The sequence below is a fragment of the Myotis brandtii genome, unplaced genomic scaffold (assembly GCF_000412655.1).
Source record: "Myotis brandtii unplaced genomic scaffold, ASM41265v1 scaffold1750, whole genome shotgun sequence".
In the NCBI taxonomy this organism is placed as follows: Eukaryota; Metazoa; Chordata; class Mammalia; order Chiroptera; family Vespertilionidae; genus Myotis; species Myotis brandtii.
In genome coordinates this window covers 201,261-221,513 of record NW_005356477.1, presented here as the reverse complement: position 1 = coordinate 221,513, position 20,253 = coordinate 201,261, and the positions used below count along the sequence as shown (strand labels likewise).

General features: G+C 48.2%; 1 protein-coding gene across 13 annotated transcripts in view; it reads right to left on the bottom strand.

The window, feature by feature from the left end:
* Positions 1-47: 47 nt before the first annotated feature.
* The window catches only part of ATAT1 (alpha tubulin acetyltransferase 1), a 28,226-nt gene continuing 8,020 nt past the window's right edge, over positions 48-20,253 (bottom strand). For 2 of the 13 annotated variants that reach the window (XM_014537247.1, XM_014537251.1), the window contains 6 exons: positions 5,317-5,362; positions 5,133-5,198; positions 3,831-3,902; positions 3,424-3,664; positions 780-1,027; positions 106-446 (listed from right to left, as the gene is read on the bottom strand). In XM_014537247.1, the coding sequence (XP_014392733.1) occupies positions 166-446; positions 780-1,027; positions 3,424-3,664; positions 3,831-3,902; positions 5,133-5,198; positions 5,317-5,362 (954 nt within the window). In that variant the 3' untranslated portion in view covers positions 106-165. Of the gene's footprint in view, positions 447-779; positions 1,028-1,872; positions 2,963-3,423; positions 3,665-3,830; positions 3,903-5,132; positions 5,199-5,316; positions 5,363-20,253 lie in introns of those variants that run through there. The other 11 variants (XM_014537249.1, XM_014537253.1, XM_005863255.2 and 8 more) reach the window with 10 other exon arrangements.

The window sequence follows — 20,253 nt, the reverse complement described above, 5'->3', positions numbered from 1 at the left end:
GCGCCTGCGCAGTAAGCCAGCGGCCGCCGGCTTCGCGCCACCCCGGGCGCTTGCGCAAGATGCCGGGCGAAGAGGATGAGATTGAAATAACGACAGGTTTCTCAGTAGCTCTCGTGATAAAAATACTTTATTTGCTTTGGTGAGGATAGAAATGGTTGGGCACTGCTAAGAAGGCCTGTTGAATGAATGAACGAGTGGATGAACACAGGCACGGGAAGGCGGCGGTGGCTGCTCCCGCAGGGAGAGGAGGCCTGCAGGTGCGGCGGGGCTGCAGTCACCACGGCCTGGTGCTGCGCCTTTCCTGCAAGTTGCGAATGAACCTGGCGTTGAACATGTCCCCCGCCACTGTGCAGTGCTGGGCTGGGGGGGCCTGGGCCTGTGGAGGCACTGTGTGCATGGGGGCCTCCCCACTCCCGTCCTGTGACAAGGTCTCCTGGCTGGCGGCCCTGGTGGGTGGGAGGGAGATGGAGAGGGTTGCAGAGGCTCTGAGGGGGAAGGAAGATAGACTCTCAGGGTCTTTCTGGCCCTTCTGTAGAGGACGGCCATGATGGAACCACTGGTGCTGTGTCCAAACTGGAAACCTCAGAAAGTGCCCAAGGGAAGTACCAGAGTTGAATTTATAGGGAAACAGGCTTGTAGGATGTTAGGTAGAAGGATTTTTTTGGGGGTGGGGGGAGTCCAGTTGGACGGATAAGATTTCAGAGGAAGGAGCTGAGAGTGATGTTAGGAAAAGAGACAGAGGTGCGGGCAGGCCAGGAGGGGAGGGGATCAGGCCTCACCTATTCTCTGTTTCCTGTTCCCCCTGCTTCCATTCTTGGTTGCCTGTGGAAATACCAGGCATGTGCATGGGAAGGCTGGAGCAGGCGGTGAGCATGACCTGCTTGATTTGAGGGCAAGGAGGGAAGAATACTTACCTGTGCTGGGGGATGAGGAATTCAGCCCCCCATAGCGGCTGTAGCAGCAGCTCTGGGCTACCAGCCCTGGGGGAGCCCCCCTGTAGGAGAAATGGCAGGCGATGGGGAAGAGGCTGCAGGGGGGAAGATGAGTGGGTGTGGAGGAATCAGAGGAGGGGAATAAACGGAATAGCACAGGAGTGCAGAGAGGGGCAATTAGACTTCTAGGGGTTTTAACCTAAGCAGGGCCCCAGAAAAGGGGAGGGAGCTCATTTTATACCCCAAAGATTTTCTGGAGCAATCCTGATTTATTGCTTTTCTGTTTCTAGTTGGAGTAATGTGTTAATATTTGTGATGCAAATCATCTCTCAAAAACAGACTTACACATAGGTAAACCAATCTGTGGGACCCGGTGCCCGGATGTTTGGTTTGGAAAACAGTTCCCTTACTTACAGGGAGTGGCAACGTGATTTAGGAAGAAAAGGGAGGGAGCCTTTGGAGAGAGGTGACAGACTGTGTTGGGCACTCAGCAGAGGTAAGGGACTGTGTTGGGAGAAGTGCCAGGGTTTGGTGGGGGAGAAGGAAACCAGAATGGAAGAGGAACCCCGGGACCATTAGGGGATTGCTATAGGGATGCAACTCGAGAGTCCCAGGGATAATGGTGAACCTTGACATCTCAGCAAGGGCTGGCCTGGGGCGAAGGGTAGGGTCACGGGGGAGAGCCCGAGGGCTCTGGGGGGAGTGGGGAAGTACACACAGAAGCCTCCGCAGAGGGATCCAGCAGCTGCATGAGGGGAGACAGATGGGCAGGAGAAGATCCAGCAATGCCATGGGGAGGGTGGACACTAGACCCTGCAGGGAGCTCGGAGCCTCCGTGCTAGAAGACATGCAGATCTCAGCAATAAGGATGACACGCGGGACAGACTCCCCAGCCCCAGGAAAATAAGAGGTGACACACAAAGGAGGCCAAGACCTTAAGTTGCTTTTTGGGGTGTGCTTTTTTCATTGAAAATGTCCATTTAAAAAACAGAGGAATTCACATTTTATTCAAACAACACTGAAAGGGAGAAGAAAAAGGAGGAATGAGTAGGGAGAAAGGGAGATCCTGCTCCCAAGGATTTGGGGGAGCACAGGGGGTACCTGATCTACCACGCACTCAGAGGAAGGAGGAGGGAGGAGGTTTTATTCCTGGGTGTGGAGCAGGGAAGAAAGGAAGACCAGAGAGAAGTTCCCATCATCACGACAATCACACAACAAGGAATAGACCAGCATCTAGCTGCTGGGGGAGGACGGATCCGGGAGCTAACAGGCCCTTGAGACTCAGGCTTCTCTTGTGAAACCTGGCAAAGGTGACCCCTCTTTGACCCCAGGTGCTCGCTGAGATCTGCTGCCAAGAAACGAAGTCCCTCACAGAATCTGGCCTGGGGGGTAGTGCTGTCTTCAGAAGTGTGAGTCTAGCCCCAAAGCAGACAACAGCTCAGGGGTCCCTGACATACACACATGTAATGAAGAGCTTAGCAATGTTGGGGGTCCCTTTAAGGAGCTGTAAGTCCCTGTCCTAGCCACCTGGACTGCTCCGAAGTGACCTCGCTGGCTGGCATGAGCGGGCTGAAAGGCAGTGTAGGTGGCAGCACGAGGGCCATCACTGGACTGGAGCGTGAGCTACGGATTTATTCCAGGGACAAGTCCCTGCAGCGAAGGCCGTCGGGCCTCCATGGTGGTCTAGAGTCCGACAGTGAGCCAGGGTGTGCTGCTCTGGACAATGTGGAGGAGCTGCACGGCCAGAGAGGCAGCAGCTCCGCTGTCTGTGGGGAGTGCTCAGTGACCGCGTTGGGAGAGGAGGTGCTTCTAGGGCAAGGAAAGCTACAAAGCAGTGGGCCATCCGGGGCCTTGACAACCCAGAAAGGAGAAGAGGGAGTCTCGTGGGCTCCGTCAGGCTCCTCGGGGTCCTGGGGGACGCACTGGACGAGAAGGGGTGGGTTCTCGGGGACGGGGTCTCTGCCACCGAGGCTCCCGGGGGGCAGAGGGTTAACTGTCAGTAGCGACTCTCCTCAGAGCGGGGAAGGGAGCTGTGGGAGGATGGTATGGACAGGAGGTAGGGAGAGGGAAAAGGGGGAAGAGAGAAAAACGAAGTCAGAGGTGAAGAGAGAGCTGGGGAGACACAGGAGATGCCCCTCAGGCTGCGGATGGCTCCTGCCGCACAGGCACTCGTGGGCCAGGGCCCCACCTGTGTCAGACACGCCACTGCTCCTTCCCAGCGAGGACCACACCAGCATTGCCCCCAACTTAGAGGCTCACCCCCCCCCCCATGGATCTGGGTTCTTCCTCCCACTCTCACTGTAAAACGGGGGCCCCTGTGCCACAGACAGTCCTGTTCTGCCCCCTCACTGCCGTGCACTCCCAGACCTCCCACACATCTCCAGTGTCTCCTCCGCCTGCTGTCCTGCTACGTCACGCCTGGGCTCAAACCACCCTTTCCATTTCTAACACTGACAGTCGGGGGGCTCCCTGACCCTCTGACTCCCATTACCTGGTGCGGCGGCGCTGAGCTGGGCTGGCTGCAGGGTCGGTGGCCAGCAGAAGGCGGGCAGTAGGGTGAGGGGGGCAGAGGCGCAGGGAACGCAGCAGCTCCTGCTCTGGCACAAAGGGGCGGAGGGGACCTCGTTCGGGCGAGTTTCCCAGGCTGCTGGAGCGTGGGGGGTGGACTGGAGGTGTAGCTCGGCGAGGGGCTCTGTTTAGGGGCCAAGGAGGCTCCACAGCTACCTTCAGAACTGGGAAGAGAGAAGAGCAAGACAGAGAAAGAAAAAAAATAGGGAGAGGAAGAGTCATGACAGTAGAGATCAGGGTAGAAAAGAGAAATCAGAGCCTTTAGAGAGAATGGATCCTTCCCTTGAGGTGGGGCACCCCCCCCCCACGCCGGGCACCCGACCGCCTTACATTCTCGGTCACTCGAGGAGTACGGCTTAATGTCTCCCTCTGCTCTCTTGGGGGGCAGCTTCCTTGCTGGAGCTGGCGGTGAGAAGACAGGCAGGGGAACACCAAGACACACACTTTGTAGCCTTCCTCCCAGCCACGACCCCACCTCTGCTCCCTGACACCACAGCTCCTCCTGGGGAAGAGTCCGCTCCCCCACAGAAGAGGGAACTCGGGGTGCTGGAGCACTGCTGAGGAGAGCCAGGGGGAGGGGCCGCATGCAGCGTGGGGGGAGCCGCTGGGGCCTGGGGTGCAGGAGAAGGCAGCCAGGGAGGCCCCTGGGGTTCTGGGCGGAGGGGGACAGGTCCCTCTACTGGTAGGCGAGCCGGACAGAGGCCTCGGTGTGTCAGGGATGGCTCAGGAGAGGGGGGCAGAACCTCCCCCTCCAGAGCCAAGACGGGAAGAGATTGAAGTTTTATAGGAAAAGAAGGACGGAGAGAAAGCGTATCTGGAAAGGAGTTACCGGAGCAGAGGGGAGGATGACATGGTGTGAGGCTCTGCCTCCGCCCTCACTTCTTCCCTTGCTCCCTCCCTTCCCCTCTCAAGAGGGTCTCCCTCAGGAGCCAGGAGAGCCTTCCCCACGGCCCCCACTGTGGACCTCACGGGCTCTCATCCCCTCGCGGCCTGGGCACCAGCCGGCGGGCACGGGAAGCCTTGGCAACCACAACGAGGCATGGGCACGAGTCCCTCTCAGGGCCGGACACTGGCTGACGCCGATAACTGGACCAGCCTGTTCTCTGAGTGACAGTTACTCCCTTTCCTGGCCAAGGAGGAGCCAGCGCTGGTCACAGCCGGCTCAGGAGAGGGCCCGCTGCTCCTCCCTGTGGGAGGCAGTGAGGAGGAGGGGGCTGGCTGGCAGGGAGCCTGAGGATGGCTCGGGGAAACCGAGCATTTCAGTGCATTTCAGTGCCTCTTTCTCCAGGTCAATTTCATTCTTTGTGCCTTTCGTGTCAGTATTCTATGGCTGCACACGGAAGGGCCGACTGCACTTGCCTGCCCCTCACCGACGGACAGGCCGAGGGTTACAAAGGAACCCGACTCGCCTACTCCTGTGGACCTGAAGCCACAGAGGCTCCATCAGCACTAACAGTCACAAACCCCCCCCCCCCCCCCCCCCCAGCTTGCTTAGTGAAGTCTTGACAGTTCCAAGTGAGTAAGGCTGCTGGGGGCTGGGCTGCTTAGGAATGTCCCCTTTCCCACCCCCTCCACCGCCCACCCCTGCTGCTGCTCTCACGGCATCACAGCTGCCTAGCAGCGCAGCTTTACCAGGGGGCACAGGGTCGGCCGCAGCACGCGCGTGTCCAGTTGCCCTCAGAGGGGGAGCAGGGGGCCCTGTGAGGAAGGAAGCGGTGGTGCCCCTCAGTGAGGGGACCAGTGGGACCAAGAATCCACCTCTTTTCTTTCCCTCGTCCCGACTAGTTGACCAACACACACAGGTGAGAACACTTACGATGCTGATGGGCAAAGAAGCCTTCAAAGATCACAAAGTTGTTCACCTATAAGACAAAACAAGCAAAATACGGTCGTCCCTTCAGCCACTCAGAACCCTGTGCTAGGAAAGCCCCGTGGGAAGAGGAGAAGCCCGCCCTCTGTCCCACAGCCCCTCAAACTCGCAGGCTCTGACAGTGAGCCCCACATTGATAAGGAAGGCACAGGACCGCAAAGAGCCAGAAACATCTTGGAAAAGAAGAACAGAGTTGCAGGAATCACACTTCCTGACTTCAATACTACAAAGCCACGGTCATCAACATGATGCAGGGGAAGCCTAAGGACAGACAGGCCGACGGAGTGACAGAGTCCCGAAGTACACGCGTGTCTGTGGTCAGCCGACTTTCAACACGGCGCCAAGCCATCCCACGGGGGGAGAGCAGTCTCTCCAGCAAATGGCGCTTAGACCACTGAACTCCACATGCGAGAGAATGGATTTGGACCTCTGTTTCACACCACAGGCAAAAAACCAAACACACAGATAAAAATGGATCTAAGACTATGAAAACCTTAGAAGGAAACATTGTGGAAAATTATCACTTTGGATTAGACAATTTCTTAAATATGACATCAAAAGCACAAATAACAATCATCAAAAGTAAAATCTTTTGTGTTTCAAAAGACACTTTCAAGAAAATGAAAAGACAACCCACAAGCAAAATAGGACAAAATATTTGCAAATCATCTATCTGATAAGGATGTGGTATCTAGAATATATCAAAAAACTCTTAAACTTGAGAAAAAAGAACACAATTTAAAAATGGGCATGGGACTTGAATAAACATTTCTCTGAAGAAAATACTAAAAGGGCTGGTGAGCCCTGGAAAAGGTGCTCAGTATCATTGGTCATAGGGAGATGCGAGGCAAACCCACAGAGATACACTCACACCCATGAGGACAATCACTATTTTTTAAAAGGGAAAATAACAAATGTTGGTGAGGATGGCAGTGGTTCTCAACCTTCCTAACGCCGTGAGGCTTTAATGCAGTTCCTCATGTTGTGGTGACCCCCAACCATAAAATTATTTTCGTTGCTACTTCATAACTGTAATTTTGCTACTGTTATGAATCATAATGTAAATATCTAATATGCAGGATGTATTTTCATTGTTGGCGACCCACAGGTTGAGAACCGCTGAAGAGAAATTGAAACACTCATCCATTGCTGGTGGAGAGGTGAAATATTGTCGTCATTGGAATAACAGTTTGTCGGTTCTTCAAAAAGGTAAACAAAGAATTACTGTATGACCAGCAAGTCCACTCTTAGGTATACACCCAAGAGAATTGAAAACACAAATGCAAACAAAATCTTGTACACAATATTCATAATGGACAAAAAGTGGAAACAACCGAATATCAATCAGCCACCCTAGCCGGTTTGGCTCAGTGGATAGAGCGTCGGCCTGCGGACTGAAGGGTCCCAGGTTCAATTCTGATCAAGGGCACGTACATAGGTTGCAGGCTCCTTCCCGGCCCTGGTCCTGGTCCAGGCGCGTGCAGGAGGCAACCAATTGATGTTTCTCACACATCAATATTTCTCTTTGTCTTTCCCTCTCTCTTCCACTCTCTCTGAAAAATCAATGGAAAAATGTCCTCCAGTGAGGATTAAAAAATAAACAAAAATGTGGTAGAGCCACATAATGGAATATTTTTTGGCCATAAAAAGGAATGAAGTATTTATACAAGCTACAACATGAATGAGCCCCCTTAAAACACAACGGTCACAAAAGCCACATATTGTGTGACCCATTCACATAAAATGTCCAGAATAAGCAGGTTAGTGTAAGGGAATGGGGACAGGGAGTGGGGAGTGCTTAATGACTTCCAGGTTTCTTTTTGGGAAATAGAAATGTTCTGAAATTAGACAGTGGTGGTAATTGCACAATTATGTGAATATACTAGAAACCACTGAGTTGTTTGTTTTAAATAATAGTTAAAATAGTGAATTTTATCTCAAAAACAAAAAGCCCAGACCCTTTTAGGTTCTCCCAGGACCCACTCTAACAAAATGCCACGGCAGGCATCCAGAACTGTCCCAACAAAGCCCACTGAAAGAGCACAGGGTCTCAGGCTCCAACACTGAGAAAAGGAAGATTTACTAGTAAGTAGGGCTCAAGTAGGTGGAGCTGTCGGGGGAAGACATGCTGGAGGACAGGGTACCACTCTGATATCTAATAATTGATCACTTTAGAATTACTTATTATATTATCACATTCAATTTGGCCTTCACAACAACCCTATTTTAAAGAATAGTAAAAATGACTTGGAGACCTGGCTTGTGTAACTCAGTGGTTAGAGCATCGGCCCACGCATCAAAGGGTTGCAGGTTCAATCCCCAGTAGGGGTGCGCGTGGGAGGCAACCTGTTGATGTGTCTTTCTCACATCAATGTTTCCTCTCTCTTCCCCTCCTCCCCTCCCTTCCATTCTCTCTAAAAAATATATCCTTGGGTGAGGATTAAGAACAACAACAAAGACTTGGAGACATGGTTTGCCCAAAGCCAAGTACCGTATTTTTCCAGGTATAAGACACCCACCACTTTTCCAACCCAAAATTAAGGAATCAATAAACAGCCCTAACCGGTTTGGCTCAGTGGATAGAGAGTCAGCCTGTGGACTAAAGGGTCCCAGGTTCGATTCCGGTCAAGGGCATGTACCTTGGTTGCGGGCACATCCCCAGTAGGAGGTGTGCAGGAGGCAGCTGATGAGTGTTTCTCTCTCATTGATGTTTCTAACTCTCTATCCCTCTCCCTACCTCTCTGTAAAAAATCAATAAAATATATTTTTAAAAAACAACAAAACATTGCTGGTTTTCCTCTAAGGCCTTCTTCTTTTTTGGCATCTTAAGGAGTTGTTCTGCCTGTTTTCTCCACTGTCTGATCATATATTCAGTGGGGGGAGGTCCAAACTGTCTCTCTGCAGCTCTATTTCCATGCTCTTTTGCACAGCCGTTTACATTCAGTTTCAATTTTGCAGAGTAAGACAACTGCTTACTAGTTATCTTTTTTTTATTTTTTGGCATCTTTATGGGCTCCGAACGCTCCAGTCCCTGTTGCATCTGCACACTCTCCACCTCCACCTCCCATTATGGCATCAGCTGACGTCAGTAACAATAAGGCTCATGATTGGAGGAAGCCTGTTTGGCAAGGTATGGGCAGCTACGCACCCATGCGGCTCCCTCCTCGGCTGACTTCTGTGTATAAGACACCACTCGATTTTCAGTCTAACGATTTTAGACAAAAATAGCGTCTTATACATAGAAAAAGACAAAAGCTGCAAATGGCAGAGCTGGGCCTCAAGCCACAGACTGTGATTTTTTGTTACTCCTTACCCAAGGATATTTTTCCATCGATTTTTAGGGAGAGTTTGACGGGCAGAGATACAGAGAGAGAAACATCGATGTGAGTTTGACAGGCAGAGACACAGAGAGAGAAACATCCATGTGAGAGAGACACATTGATCAGTTGCCTCCCGCAGGTGCCCCTGGACTTGGAGCAGGGATCAAGCCAGCAACCAAGGTGCGTGCCCCTTGACCACCAAAATCGAATGCAGGACCCTTCAGTCCGAGGGCCAAACCATCCACTGAGATGATGCGTGTAGATAGCATGCAGAGCTCATGAAACATGAGCCACTGTTATTTATACCTATCCTGCTCTGGTGTTACACGTCACCTGGGTCATGTGTTTGATGCCAAATGTTGTGCTCCTTCCACTGTTCTCTGCTGCCTTTTTTTTTTTAAATATATATATATTTTTATTGATTTCAGAGAGGAAGGAAAAGGGATAGAAACATCAAAGAGAGAGTCATGATCGACTATGTTGCCTCTTAATGTAAAAATACATGTGGGACCTAGCCAGTTTGGTTCAGTGGGTAGAGTGTCAGCCAGCAGACTGAAGGGTCCTGGGTTTGATTCTGGTCAAGGGCATATGCTAGGGTTGTGGGCTCAATCCCCAGCAGGGTGTGTGCAGGAGGCAGCCAATCAATGATTCTCTCTCATCATTGATGTTTCTATCTCTCTCCCTCTCCCTTCCTCTCTGAAATTAATAAAAATATTTTTTAAAAATAAATAAAGTACATGTGGCTGTACACTCTAAATCAGATGTGGGGAATCTTTTTTCTGCCAAGAGCCATTTGGATATTTATACCATCATTCATGGGCCATACAAAATTATCAACTTAAAAATTACCCTGCTAGAGATCAACCAAAGGACTTGTATGCATGCATATAAGCCAAACCAATGGACATGGACAACAGGGGGATGAGAGCATGAGTGGGGGTGGGGGTTAATGGGGGGGATAAGGACACATTTGTAATACCTTAACTAATAAAGAATTAAAAAAAAATTACCCTGCTATATTTGGTCAAACAATTAATTGACTCACCCCTAATGCCTTGGCAGGGCCAGACCAAATGATTGCAAGGGCCTGATATGTCCCACAGGCCTGATGTTCCCCACCCCTGCTTTAAGTAGACCCTGTCTATCTCCTGCTTTGATCCTGCTGTAATGTGTACCAACACACCCTCATCCTCCCCCAAACACATACCCAGCATTCCAGCCACACCAAACTGCTTGCAGTGCCCTGACAGGCACTTAGTTCCTCTCTGCCTTTGTTCATGCTGGTTCTTCCACATGAGAAGTACTTTAACCCACCTACTTCTGTCTCTTGACAAACACCCATCTTTCAAGATTAAACATATATCAAACCTTTCTTTACCCAAACTCAACTCCAAGGTAGCACACACCACCATGTCCTTATGCTTCCTCTGTAAGCATATCCATCCAATCATGTTACAATAGGTAACTGTTCATGCTCCTATCCAAGGAGCCCAATCCCAGCCCCACCACCCACTTACACTGCTTCAGCAATTCCCCCCACATGCTTTGACATCATCAGATTTTCTCTTTATGGAGTCATCCTTATGCTGTTAGTTCTTCCAACTGAAAAGAATCAACCTGCTCTTGATCCACCTCCTTCTCCAGCTCTTACTCTACTTCTCTGTTCCCCTTAAAGCAGCATTTAAAAGAGTGGCCTTGGCCCTGGCCAGGTAGCTCAGTTGGTTAGAGCATTGTCCTGATAGACCAGTGATGGCGAACCTATGACACGCATGTCAGAGGTGACACGCAAACTCATTTTTTGTTGATTTTTCTTTGTTAAATGGCATTTAAATATATAAAATAAATATCAAAAATATAAGTCTTTGTTTTACTATGGTTGCAAATATCAAAAAATTTCTATATGTGACACGGCACCAGAGTTAAGTTAGGGTTTTTCAAAATGCTGACGCGCCGAGCTCAAAAGGTTCGCCATCACTGTGATAGACCAAGGTTGCAGGTTCAATCCCCAGTCAGGGCACATACAAGAATCTACCAATGATGCATAAATAAGTGGAACAACAAATCTATGTTTCTCTCTTTTTCTCTCTAAAATCAATAATAAATCTATACTAATAAAAGTCTATGTGGTCGTCACACCCTCACCCAGTGACCCCCTCACACTATGACGCCCTCACGCCACAATGAGCAATCCCCAGGAGGCTGTGAGCGCAGTGGGCATTCGCAGGTGGGTGGGGCTGCATGCGCATGCGGGTGGGCGGGGGCGTGACGCAGAGGCAGGGCCGGTGGCTCTGGCCTACCTCTTTGGGGCAATCCATTGAGGAGCCCCAGATGGTTGGGTGGGGCCTAGCTCTTTGGGGCGATTGCGGGGCTCCCACACTGTGAGAGGGCACAGGCCAGGCTGGGGGATACGTCCCCCCCCCCCAGTGTACGAATTTCATGCACCAGGCCTCTAGTAATAAAATAAAAGAGTAGCCTATTCTTGCTATCTCCAGTTCCTAGTTTCTCAATCTCCTAAACCCACTGCCCATCCGACTTGCACCCACCACTGCACCATACTCCTCAGGGTCACCGTGACCTCAGGCACTCACTTCCCAGATCTCTTACCTCACTGATCAGTGCCATTTGAGTCAGTAAGCCATTCCTTCCTCCTGGAAGCACTTTCCTTATTGAACTCCAGGTCAACTTACTTGTAAGTTTTCATCAACTTCACTAGTTACTCCTTGGTCACACTTGCTGGTTCTTCCTCTCCTCCCTTTTTTTTTAAAAAATATGCTTTTATTGATTTGAGAGAAGAAGGGAGAGGGAGAGAAAGATAGAAACATCAATGATGAGAATCATGATCGGCCGCTCCTGCAGGCCCCCTACATGTGCCCTTGACTGGAATCAAACCAGGGATCCTTCAATATGCAGGCCAATGCTCTATCCACTGAGCAAAACCAGCTAGGGCCTCCTTGACTATTTAAAAAAAGGATAGTTTATTGATTTTTAGAGAAAGGGAGAGAGAAACATTGATGTGAGAGTGCAACATCAATTGGCTCCCTCTTGCACACCCCCTATCGGGGATTGGGCCTAAAACCTGGGCATGTGCTTTTTTTTTTTAATGTATTTTTTATTGATTTCAGAGAGGAAGGGAGTGGGAGAGATAGAAACATCAATGATGAGAGAGAATCATTGATTGGCTGCCTCCTGCACATCCCCTACTGGGGATCGAGCCTGCAACCTAGGCATGTGCCCTTGACTGGAATCGAACCTGGGACCCTTCAGTCCACAGGCCAACGCTCTATCCACTGAGCCAAACCAGTCAGGGCTGGGCATGTGCTCTTGACCTAGAATCAAACTGGCAACCTCTTGGTGCATGGGACAATGCCCAACCACTGAGTGGCACTGGCCAGGGCCTCCCTGACTTTTTAAGAGTGCCCAAAGGCTCAAGTCTTTGGACACCTTCTCTATCACCTCCTGGTGATGTCATCCTGTCCCACTGCTTTCAATACTCTATGTATACTGAAAACTCTCCATCCAAAACCTCTCTCAACTCCAGGGAAACACCCAACTGTCTACTTAACTGGAACTTAGCATAGACATCTCCAATTAACATATTCAAAATGAAGTTCTATTTCTCCCAAATCTGTTCCACCTATCATCTCAGTGAATGTAACTCCATCCTTCCAACTCCTCAGGCCAACAACTTGGGAAATCATCCTTAACTCCCTCCCTCTCTCTCCATCGAGAATCTATCAGGAAATCTTACTTGCTTTAACTTCACAATGTTTGAAATTTGATCACTCCTGCTTCTCTACTGTCTTGGTCTGAGCCACCACCAGCTTTCATCAGGATCGTTGGCTCCTAACTGGTCGCTTGCTTCTGCCTTTGCTCCCCTTCTGCTTATTTTTAGTTTACTTTTTTTTTTTTTTTTTAAGAGAGAGGAAGGGAGAGGGAGAGAGAGAAACATCGATTGGTTACCCTCTGTAGGCATCCCAACTGGGTGTCGAACTGGCAGCCCACGCATGTGCCCTGACCAGGAATCAAACCCAAAAGCTTTTGGTATACAGGATGGTGCTCCAACCAACAGAGCCTCAGCAGCAGGGACCCTGTTGGGTTTGTTTGAACCCTCTCTCAAAGAGTGAGAAACATAGATGTGAGAGCACACATCGATTGGTTGCCTCCCACACACGCCCTGACTGGGGATAGGGATCAAACCTGCAACCCAAGTTTGCACCCTTGTCCGGGAATTGAACCCACAACTCTCGGGTGCATGGGTCAACATTCTAACCACTGAGCCATGCCGGCCAGGGCAGCTGCTGCTTATTTTTAACAGCCAAAGTGATCTGATTAAGTCAGATAATGTCATCCCTCTGCTCAAACCCCTATGATGGCTCCTTTTTTCACACAGAGTAAAAGCCAAAGACTGAAATGGCCATAAGGCTCAAATGTCCTTCCTGCCATTACAGCTGATTGCATCAGTCGCCGCCCCAGCCCATCACTGACAGTGCTCCAGTCACACCAGCCAGGTCACTCTTCCAGGCACAGTCCCCTTTCAGGGGCTCTGCTAGCCCTTCCCTCCAGATACTACTTGGCTCTTCTTTTCACCTTCTTTAACTTATCCCTACACTGACACTTCCTCAGTGAGACTTCCCTGCCTATGCCATTTAAATTTGTAATCCCACACAATCCCATCCCCATCACGCACACCCAAGCCCTCTCACTGGCTCTAATCTCTCCAGAGCACTTATAATCAAGCACAGGATAAACTTGTTTGTCTGTATCCTCAACTAAAATATAAACTCCAGGAGATTAAAGGGGAGCAGAATAAATGGATGCTACACAGACATGCTCCCAGAACCAAACTGGAATTACAATTAAAATACAAAAACAATCCTGAATAATCAACTGAAGACTCGCTGGAGAGAACCTTCATAACCAAGGATGAAAAATGGAGACCATGTAGGGACTGGTAGAAAGGGCGGAGACATGAAAGGGCTCACCGGGCACCCACAGACAGCAGCTGAAGTTCCAGAGAGATGTCTCGGCTGTGGGGGGTTCTACTGAGAACTCTGGGGTCTAATCCCAAGCTAAGCACCCTAGCAGAGAGCACCAGAACTGAGAAGGGTGCCAGCATACCATCCGGCTCTGAAAAGCAGCAGGGTTGCTGTCAGCCAGGGAGAGACAGCTAGAAATACAGGCATCCTCTTAAAGGGCCAACATACAAAATTTCTTGTGCTCCGGCAGAGGGAGGGCAGAGTGAACTGGAGCAGAAGCCAGAGTTGGGGGCTCTAGGTTAGAGCTCAGAAGACAGACACCCTGGTTTCCTGTGCTGAGTCATTCTGTCACCAAGCGGAGGGCGTCTTTCTCAGGCAGACATTTGCTACCCAGGTGGTTTTGCCTGGGGGAAACTTGACCCACCCTATTGGAAAACACCTTTCCCCTCCCTGTGGAGTTCCTGAGGCACATTAAGAGACTGAGAATAACAATTAGCCTCCAGGCAGAAGCAATTGCCCCACCCTGTTGGAAAAACTCGCCACACCTGTGGACCATTGCCTGAGGACTACTCAAGACTGAATCCAATCATTCTTCAGGCACAGGTGGTCTCTAGAGCAGTGGTCACTAACCAGTGGTCCGTGAGGTCCAAAAGGTTGGTGACCGCTGCTCTGGAGGCTTTGAGTCTTTCCCTGATCTACATAGTCAGAAACACGTTTGAGAGGCGTAGCAGATCTACCTAATATGCAAAATGAGGAGACAAAAAAAACAAGCCCGAAATGAAAGAACAAGAGAATTCTTCAGAAGAAGAGATAAATGAAAAGAAATAAGAAATTTATCTGATACTAGCGGCACTAGAAATTTCGTGCACTGGTGGGGAGGGGTCTCTCAGCCTGGCCTGTGACCTCTCGCAGTCCAGGACCCCTCGCTCCTTACCGCCCACCTGCAGCAGAGGCAGGAGAAGCTCCCGCCACCGCTGCTGCACTTGCCAGCTGTGAACCAGCTTCTGGATGAGTGGCACTCTCCCTGTGGGAGTGCACTGACCACCAGGGAGCAGCTCCTGCGTTGAGGGTCTGCCCCCTGGTGGACAGTACACGTCATAGTGACCAATCATTCGGCCGTTCAGTCAATTTGCATATTAGGGTTTTATTATATAGGATAGAGTTAAGAATAATGATGCGAAAAAATATAGTAAATATGAAAACAGAAATAAAGAATGACATAGCACAAATAAAGAACACACTGGAAGAAATACAGAGTAGATTAGGGGAAGATGAAGATTGGAATAGAGAATTAGAAGCCAGAGTTAGAAAAAAAATCACACAATCAGAGAACCAAAAAGAAAAAAAACAATTAAAAAAAGGAGAACAGCTTAAGGGAACTATGGGACAACATGAAATGTAACAATATTAGAATAGCAGGTGTGCTAGAAGAGGCAAAAAGGGAGAAAGGGATACAGAATGTGTTTGAAGAAATAATGGCAGAAAACTTCCCTAACCTGGTGAAGGAAAAAGTCACACAAGTTCAGGAGGCACAGAGAGTCCCAAGCAAGAAGAACCCAAACAGACCCACGCCCAGACACATCTTAATTAAAATGCCAAAAATTAAAGACAAAGAGAGAATCTTAAAGGCAGCAAGAGAAAATCAAACTGTTACCTACAATGGAGCTTCCATAAGGCTGGCATCTGATTTCTCATCAGAAACTCCATAGGCCAGAAGGGAATGGCATGAAGTACTCAAGGCAATGGAAAGCAAAGACCTGAAACCAATATTACTACAGTGGGGCCTTGACTTATGAGTGTCCCAACTAACGAGTTTTTTGAGATACCAGCTGTCTCTCGGCTGATTTTTTGCATTGAGTTGACAGAGTAATTTGAGTTAACAAGCTCCTTAACGAGCTCGGTCTCGGAACGAATTAAACTCGTAAGTCAAGGCCCCACTGTATATCCAACAAGGCTATCAATCAAAATAGATGATGAAATAAAGAGCTTCCCAGAAAAAAACACAAAAAAACAAAAAACGCTAAAGGAAACATCACCACCAAGCCAGCATTTTAAGAATTGCTAAAGGGACTTCTGTACCTGGAAGAAGAAATAGAGAGAAACCTAGGCATACAGAATTAAAATGGCAATAAATAAGTACCTATCAAATATAAATGGATTAAATGCTCCAATCAAAAGACATAGCGTAGAGCTGTCTTGAGACGGCTGGGAGGGGCTGGCTCTTCAGGAGAAAAATGGCTGCTTAGGTCCAGAGAGTCAGGAATGTCCCAGTGCTGGACTCTTGGTCACCTCTCCCCGACCCGCTCTCCTCCACAGCCTCTCCCCAGACTCAAGTCCACAATGCCACCTGCACCTCAGCCACAGCACAAATTGAAGTGATACCATGCAAAATTTGTGGCAATAAGTTGCCTGGGATCCACTATGGAGTCATCACGTGTGAAGGCTGCAAGGGACTCTTTAGGAGGACCAGCAGAACAATGCCTCTCACTCCTGCCCAAGGCAGAGAAACTGTTTACTTGATAGAAGCAACAGAAACCGTTGCCAACGGGGCTGACTGCAGAAGTGTCTTGCCCCAGGGATGTCAAGAGATGCTGTGAAGTGTGGGAGGATGTCCAAGAAGCAGAAGGACAGCCTGCATGCCAAGGTGCAGAAGCGCCAGCCACAGCTGCAGGAGCAGTAGCAGCAGCAGAGCGGGGAGGCGGAAGCAGCAGCAGCAGCAGTAACAGCCTCAGCAGCCTGAGTAACGAAGCTGGCAGCACTTATGCCAAAGGACATGTCATTGACCTGCCCAGTGCAAGGGTTATTACAACGTGGATTCCGGCCAGCCGTCCCCTGATCAGTCAGGACTTGACATGACTGGGATCAAACAGATAAAGCAAGAACCCATCTATGACCTCACATCCATACCCAGCTTGTTTGCCTATAGCTCTTTCAACAACGGGCAGTTAGCACCAGGGATAACAATGGCTGAAATTGATCAAATGTTAGAAAATGTAAAATGTACCTCCAAAGATTTCCTCTGAATTAATTCTTTCAAAAAGTCAGAAATACATTGACTAAATTTCCAAAGAAGGGGTAAGGTAGGGGAGGAATTGCTTGTGTTTTAATTAACAGTCAATCTATATGTCAACAAAATCCAAATAGTAAAAGTCAATCCTAATAATGGCCCTGAGCAATTTTCATAATTAGGTTTTCATCATCTGTGACCCACTAATTGTGCTTCAGGTAGTGTATGGGAGGTTCAGTTTTTAAAAGAGGGTAGGGAAAGCTTTGATGTGCTCTGGATTATATCGTTTTTGTTTGCTTTATCAAGACTCTTCCAGTGCTACTGGGACTGTGAGCAATGCTCTCAGCCTCTGTAACTATAAGACCTCTCCTCCAAGAGTCAAAACAGGGAAATGCCTGGGAAGACCCTCACACTCAAGTTGCCATGCTTCAAAGAGCCCTTAGAAAATGTCTCTGCTGCCAAAACCTGCTGTAGATGGAAAATTAAATCCAAAGAATCTAAGACTTTAGATGGTAGGTGACTTTCCAAAGAGGACAAATAAAAGTCTGAAAGGGGGCATATTGGCTTCCTCATCTTACAACTCACCAAGCCCAGGACATTGAAGTAAGTTGATCTTTGAAGATTATTCTGCAAATGTCTTATACTATGACAGTTAATTTTGAAATGAATTGTTTCCATAATAGATTCTTTCTCAGTTCTCTTAGCTAGCTTGAAGAAAGGCTAATTTTTCAAACATTAGGCATGCACTATTGCAATAAGCAAAAACAACTGTAATAAAAAAAAAAAGACATAGGATAGCTAAATGGATACAAAAATATGACCCAACTATATGCTGTCTACAAGAGACCCACCTCAGAACAAAAGACTCACACAGGATGAGAGTGAAGAGATGGAAAAAAAGTTTTCCATGCAAATGGAAATGAAAAAAAAAGCTGGGGTAGCAATACTCACATCTGACAAAATAGACTTCGAAATGAAGGCCATCACAAAGAGACAACAAAAGTCACTACATAATACCAAAGGGATCAATCCAACAAGAGGATATAACCCTGGTAAACATATATGTACCCAATATAGGAGCACCTGAATATATTAAAAAAAAGTTCTGGAGGACTTTAAGGGGAAATCGACAACAATACAATCATAGTAGGGGACTTTAACACCCCACTGACTTCACTGGATATCTCTTCCAGACAAAAACTTAACAAGGAAAACAGTCACTCTAAAGGACACACTGGATCAGATGGATTTAATGGACATTTATAGATTTCACCACAACACAGCTGCAGAATATACATTCTTTTCAAGTGCACATGGGTCATTCACAAAGATAGACCACATTTTTAGACACAAAACAAGTCTCAACAAGTTCAAGATTAAAATCATATCAAGCATCTTCTCAGATCACAGTAGAATAAAATTAGAAATCAACTACAGTAAAAATACCCCAAAACATTCAGATACATGGAGGCTAAATAGCATGTTATTAAACAACTAGAGGCCCCGTGCATGACATTCATGCACTGGGGGTGGGAGTGGGGGGGTCCCTCAGCCCAGCCTGTCCTCTCACAGTCCGGGACCCCTCAGGGGATGTCCAACTGCTAGCTTAGGCCCACTCTCCTAAGCCGGCAGTCAGACATCCCCAGAGGCATCCTTAGCACTATGGCGGAGGCGGGTGAGGTTCACACCACTGCCACTGCACTCGCCAGCCATGAGCCCAGCTTCTGGCTGAGCAGCGCTTCCCCTGTGGGAGTGCTGCTCAGCCAGAAGCTGGGCTCGCTACTCCTTAGCACTGTTTCCCTCTGGAGCACACTGACCACCGGGGGCAGCTCGTGCATTGAGCGTCTCCCCCTGGTGGTCAGTGTGCATCACAGCTACCGGTCATTCTGCTGTTCAGTCAATTTGCATATTAGGGTTTTATTATATAGGATCAATGGGTTACCAATGAGATCAAGAAAGAAATAAAAAACTTCCTAGAAACAAATGTAAATGAACACACAACCACCCAAAATCTCAGGAACGCAGCAAAAGCAGTCCTGAGAGGGAATTTCATAGCATTACAGGCCTACCTCAAAAAACAAGAAAAATTAATAATGATTTAAACCTACAACTTAAAGAATTAGAAAGAGAACAACAAGAAAAGCCCAAAGTAAGTAGAGGGAAGGAAATAAAAATTAGAGCAGAAATAAATGACAGAGACGAATATATATATATAAAATCAATGACACCAAGAGCTGGTTCTTTGAAGGATAAACAAGATTTATGAACCATTAGCCAGACTCATCAAGAAACAAAGAGAGCTCTAACCGGTTTGGCTCAATGGATAGAGCATCGGCCTGCGGACTCAAGGGTCCCAGGTTCGATTCCAGTCAAGGGCATGTACCTTGGTTGCATGTACCAGTAGGGGTGTGTAGGAGGCAGCTGATCGATGTTTCTCTCTCATTGATGTTTCTAACTCTCTATCCCTCTCCCTTCCTCTCTGTAAAAAATAAAAAAAATTTATAAAAAAAAAAAAAAAAGAAATAAAGAGAGCCCTAGCTGATTTGGCTCAGCAGATAGAGCGTCAGACTGCGGACTGAAAGGTCCCTGATTTTATTCTGGTTAAGGGAACATGCCTGGGTTGTGGCTTTGATTCCCCAGTAGGGGGCATGCAGAAGACAGCTGATCAGTTGTTCTCTCTCATCATTGGTGTTTCTATCTTTCTCTCCCTCTCCCCTCCTCTCTGAAATCAATAAAAATATATTTAAAAAAAAAACAAAAACAAAGAGAGAGGACCCAAATAAGAAAATCAGAAATAAAAGTGGAGAAGTAACCACTGACACCACAGAAATACAAAGGATTGTAAGAAAATACTATGAACAACTATATGCCAACAAGCTAGATAATGTGGTGAAATGAACCAAATTTCTAGAAAAATACAGTTTCCCAAAAGTGAATTAGGAAGAATCAGAAAACCTGAATAGGCCAATAACTGATGAAATAGAAGTACTACTACTACTACTACTACTACTACTACTACTACTACTACTACTACTACTACTACTACTACTACTACTACTACTACTACTACTACTACTACTACTACTACTACTACTACTACTACTACTACTACTACTACTACTACTACTACTACTACTACTACTACTACTACTACTACTACTACTACTACTACTACTACTACTACTACTACTACTACTACTACTACTACTAAACTCGGCTGAGGACACAGTTGTCTTTTTCAATCGGGAGGGAGTCTCAAGCTCTGAGCTCCAGTTCCGGGCGAGTCTCTGGGGACCCAGACTCATACGGGAGAAACTGGACTGTCTGGCATCGGTCGGAACTCGAGGGCAGCTTTCTCTCAGGGGGTGCTTGCAGCGATTGCTGGGACACTGAGAAGCAGGGCATCTGAGGGCAGGACTGAGAGCAGCCATAACTGCTCTCTCTGCACTGTTGATCCCCTGGGACCCCTGCCCTGCCCAAGCCACAGAGACTTTTGCATATGAAAGGCCTGGCCCTTTGCAATCTGATAATTACCTAACAAACTGCAGCTGGCCCAAGGCCCCAGGGCAACTTGCATTTC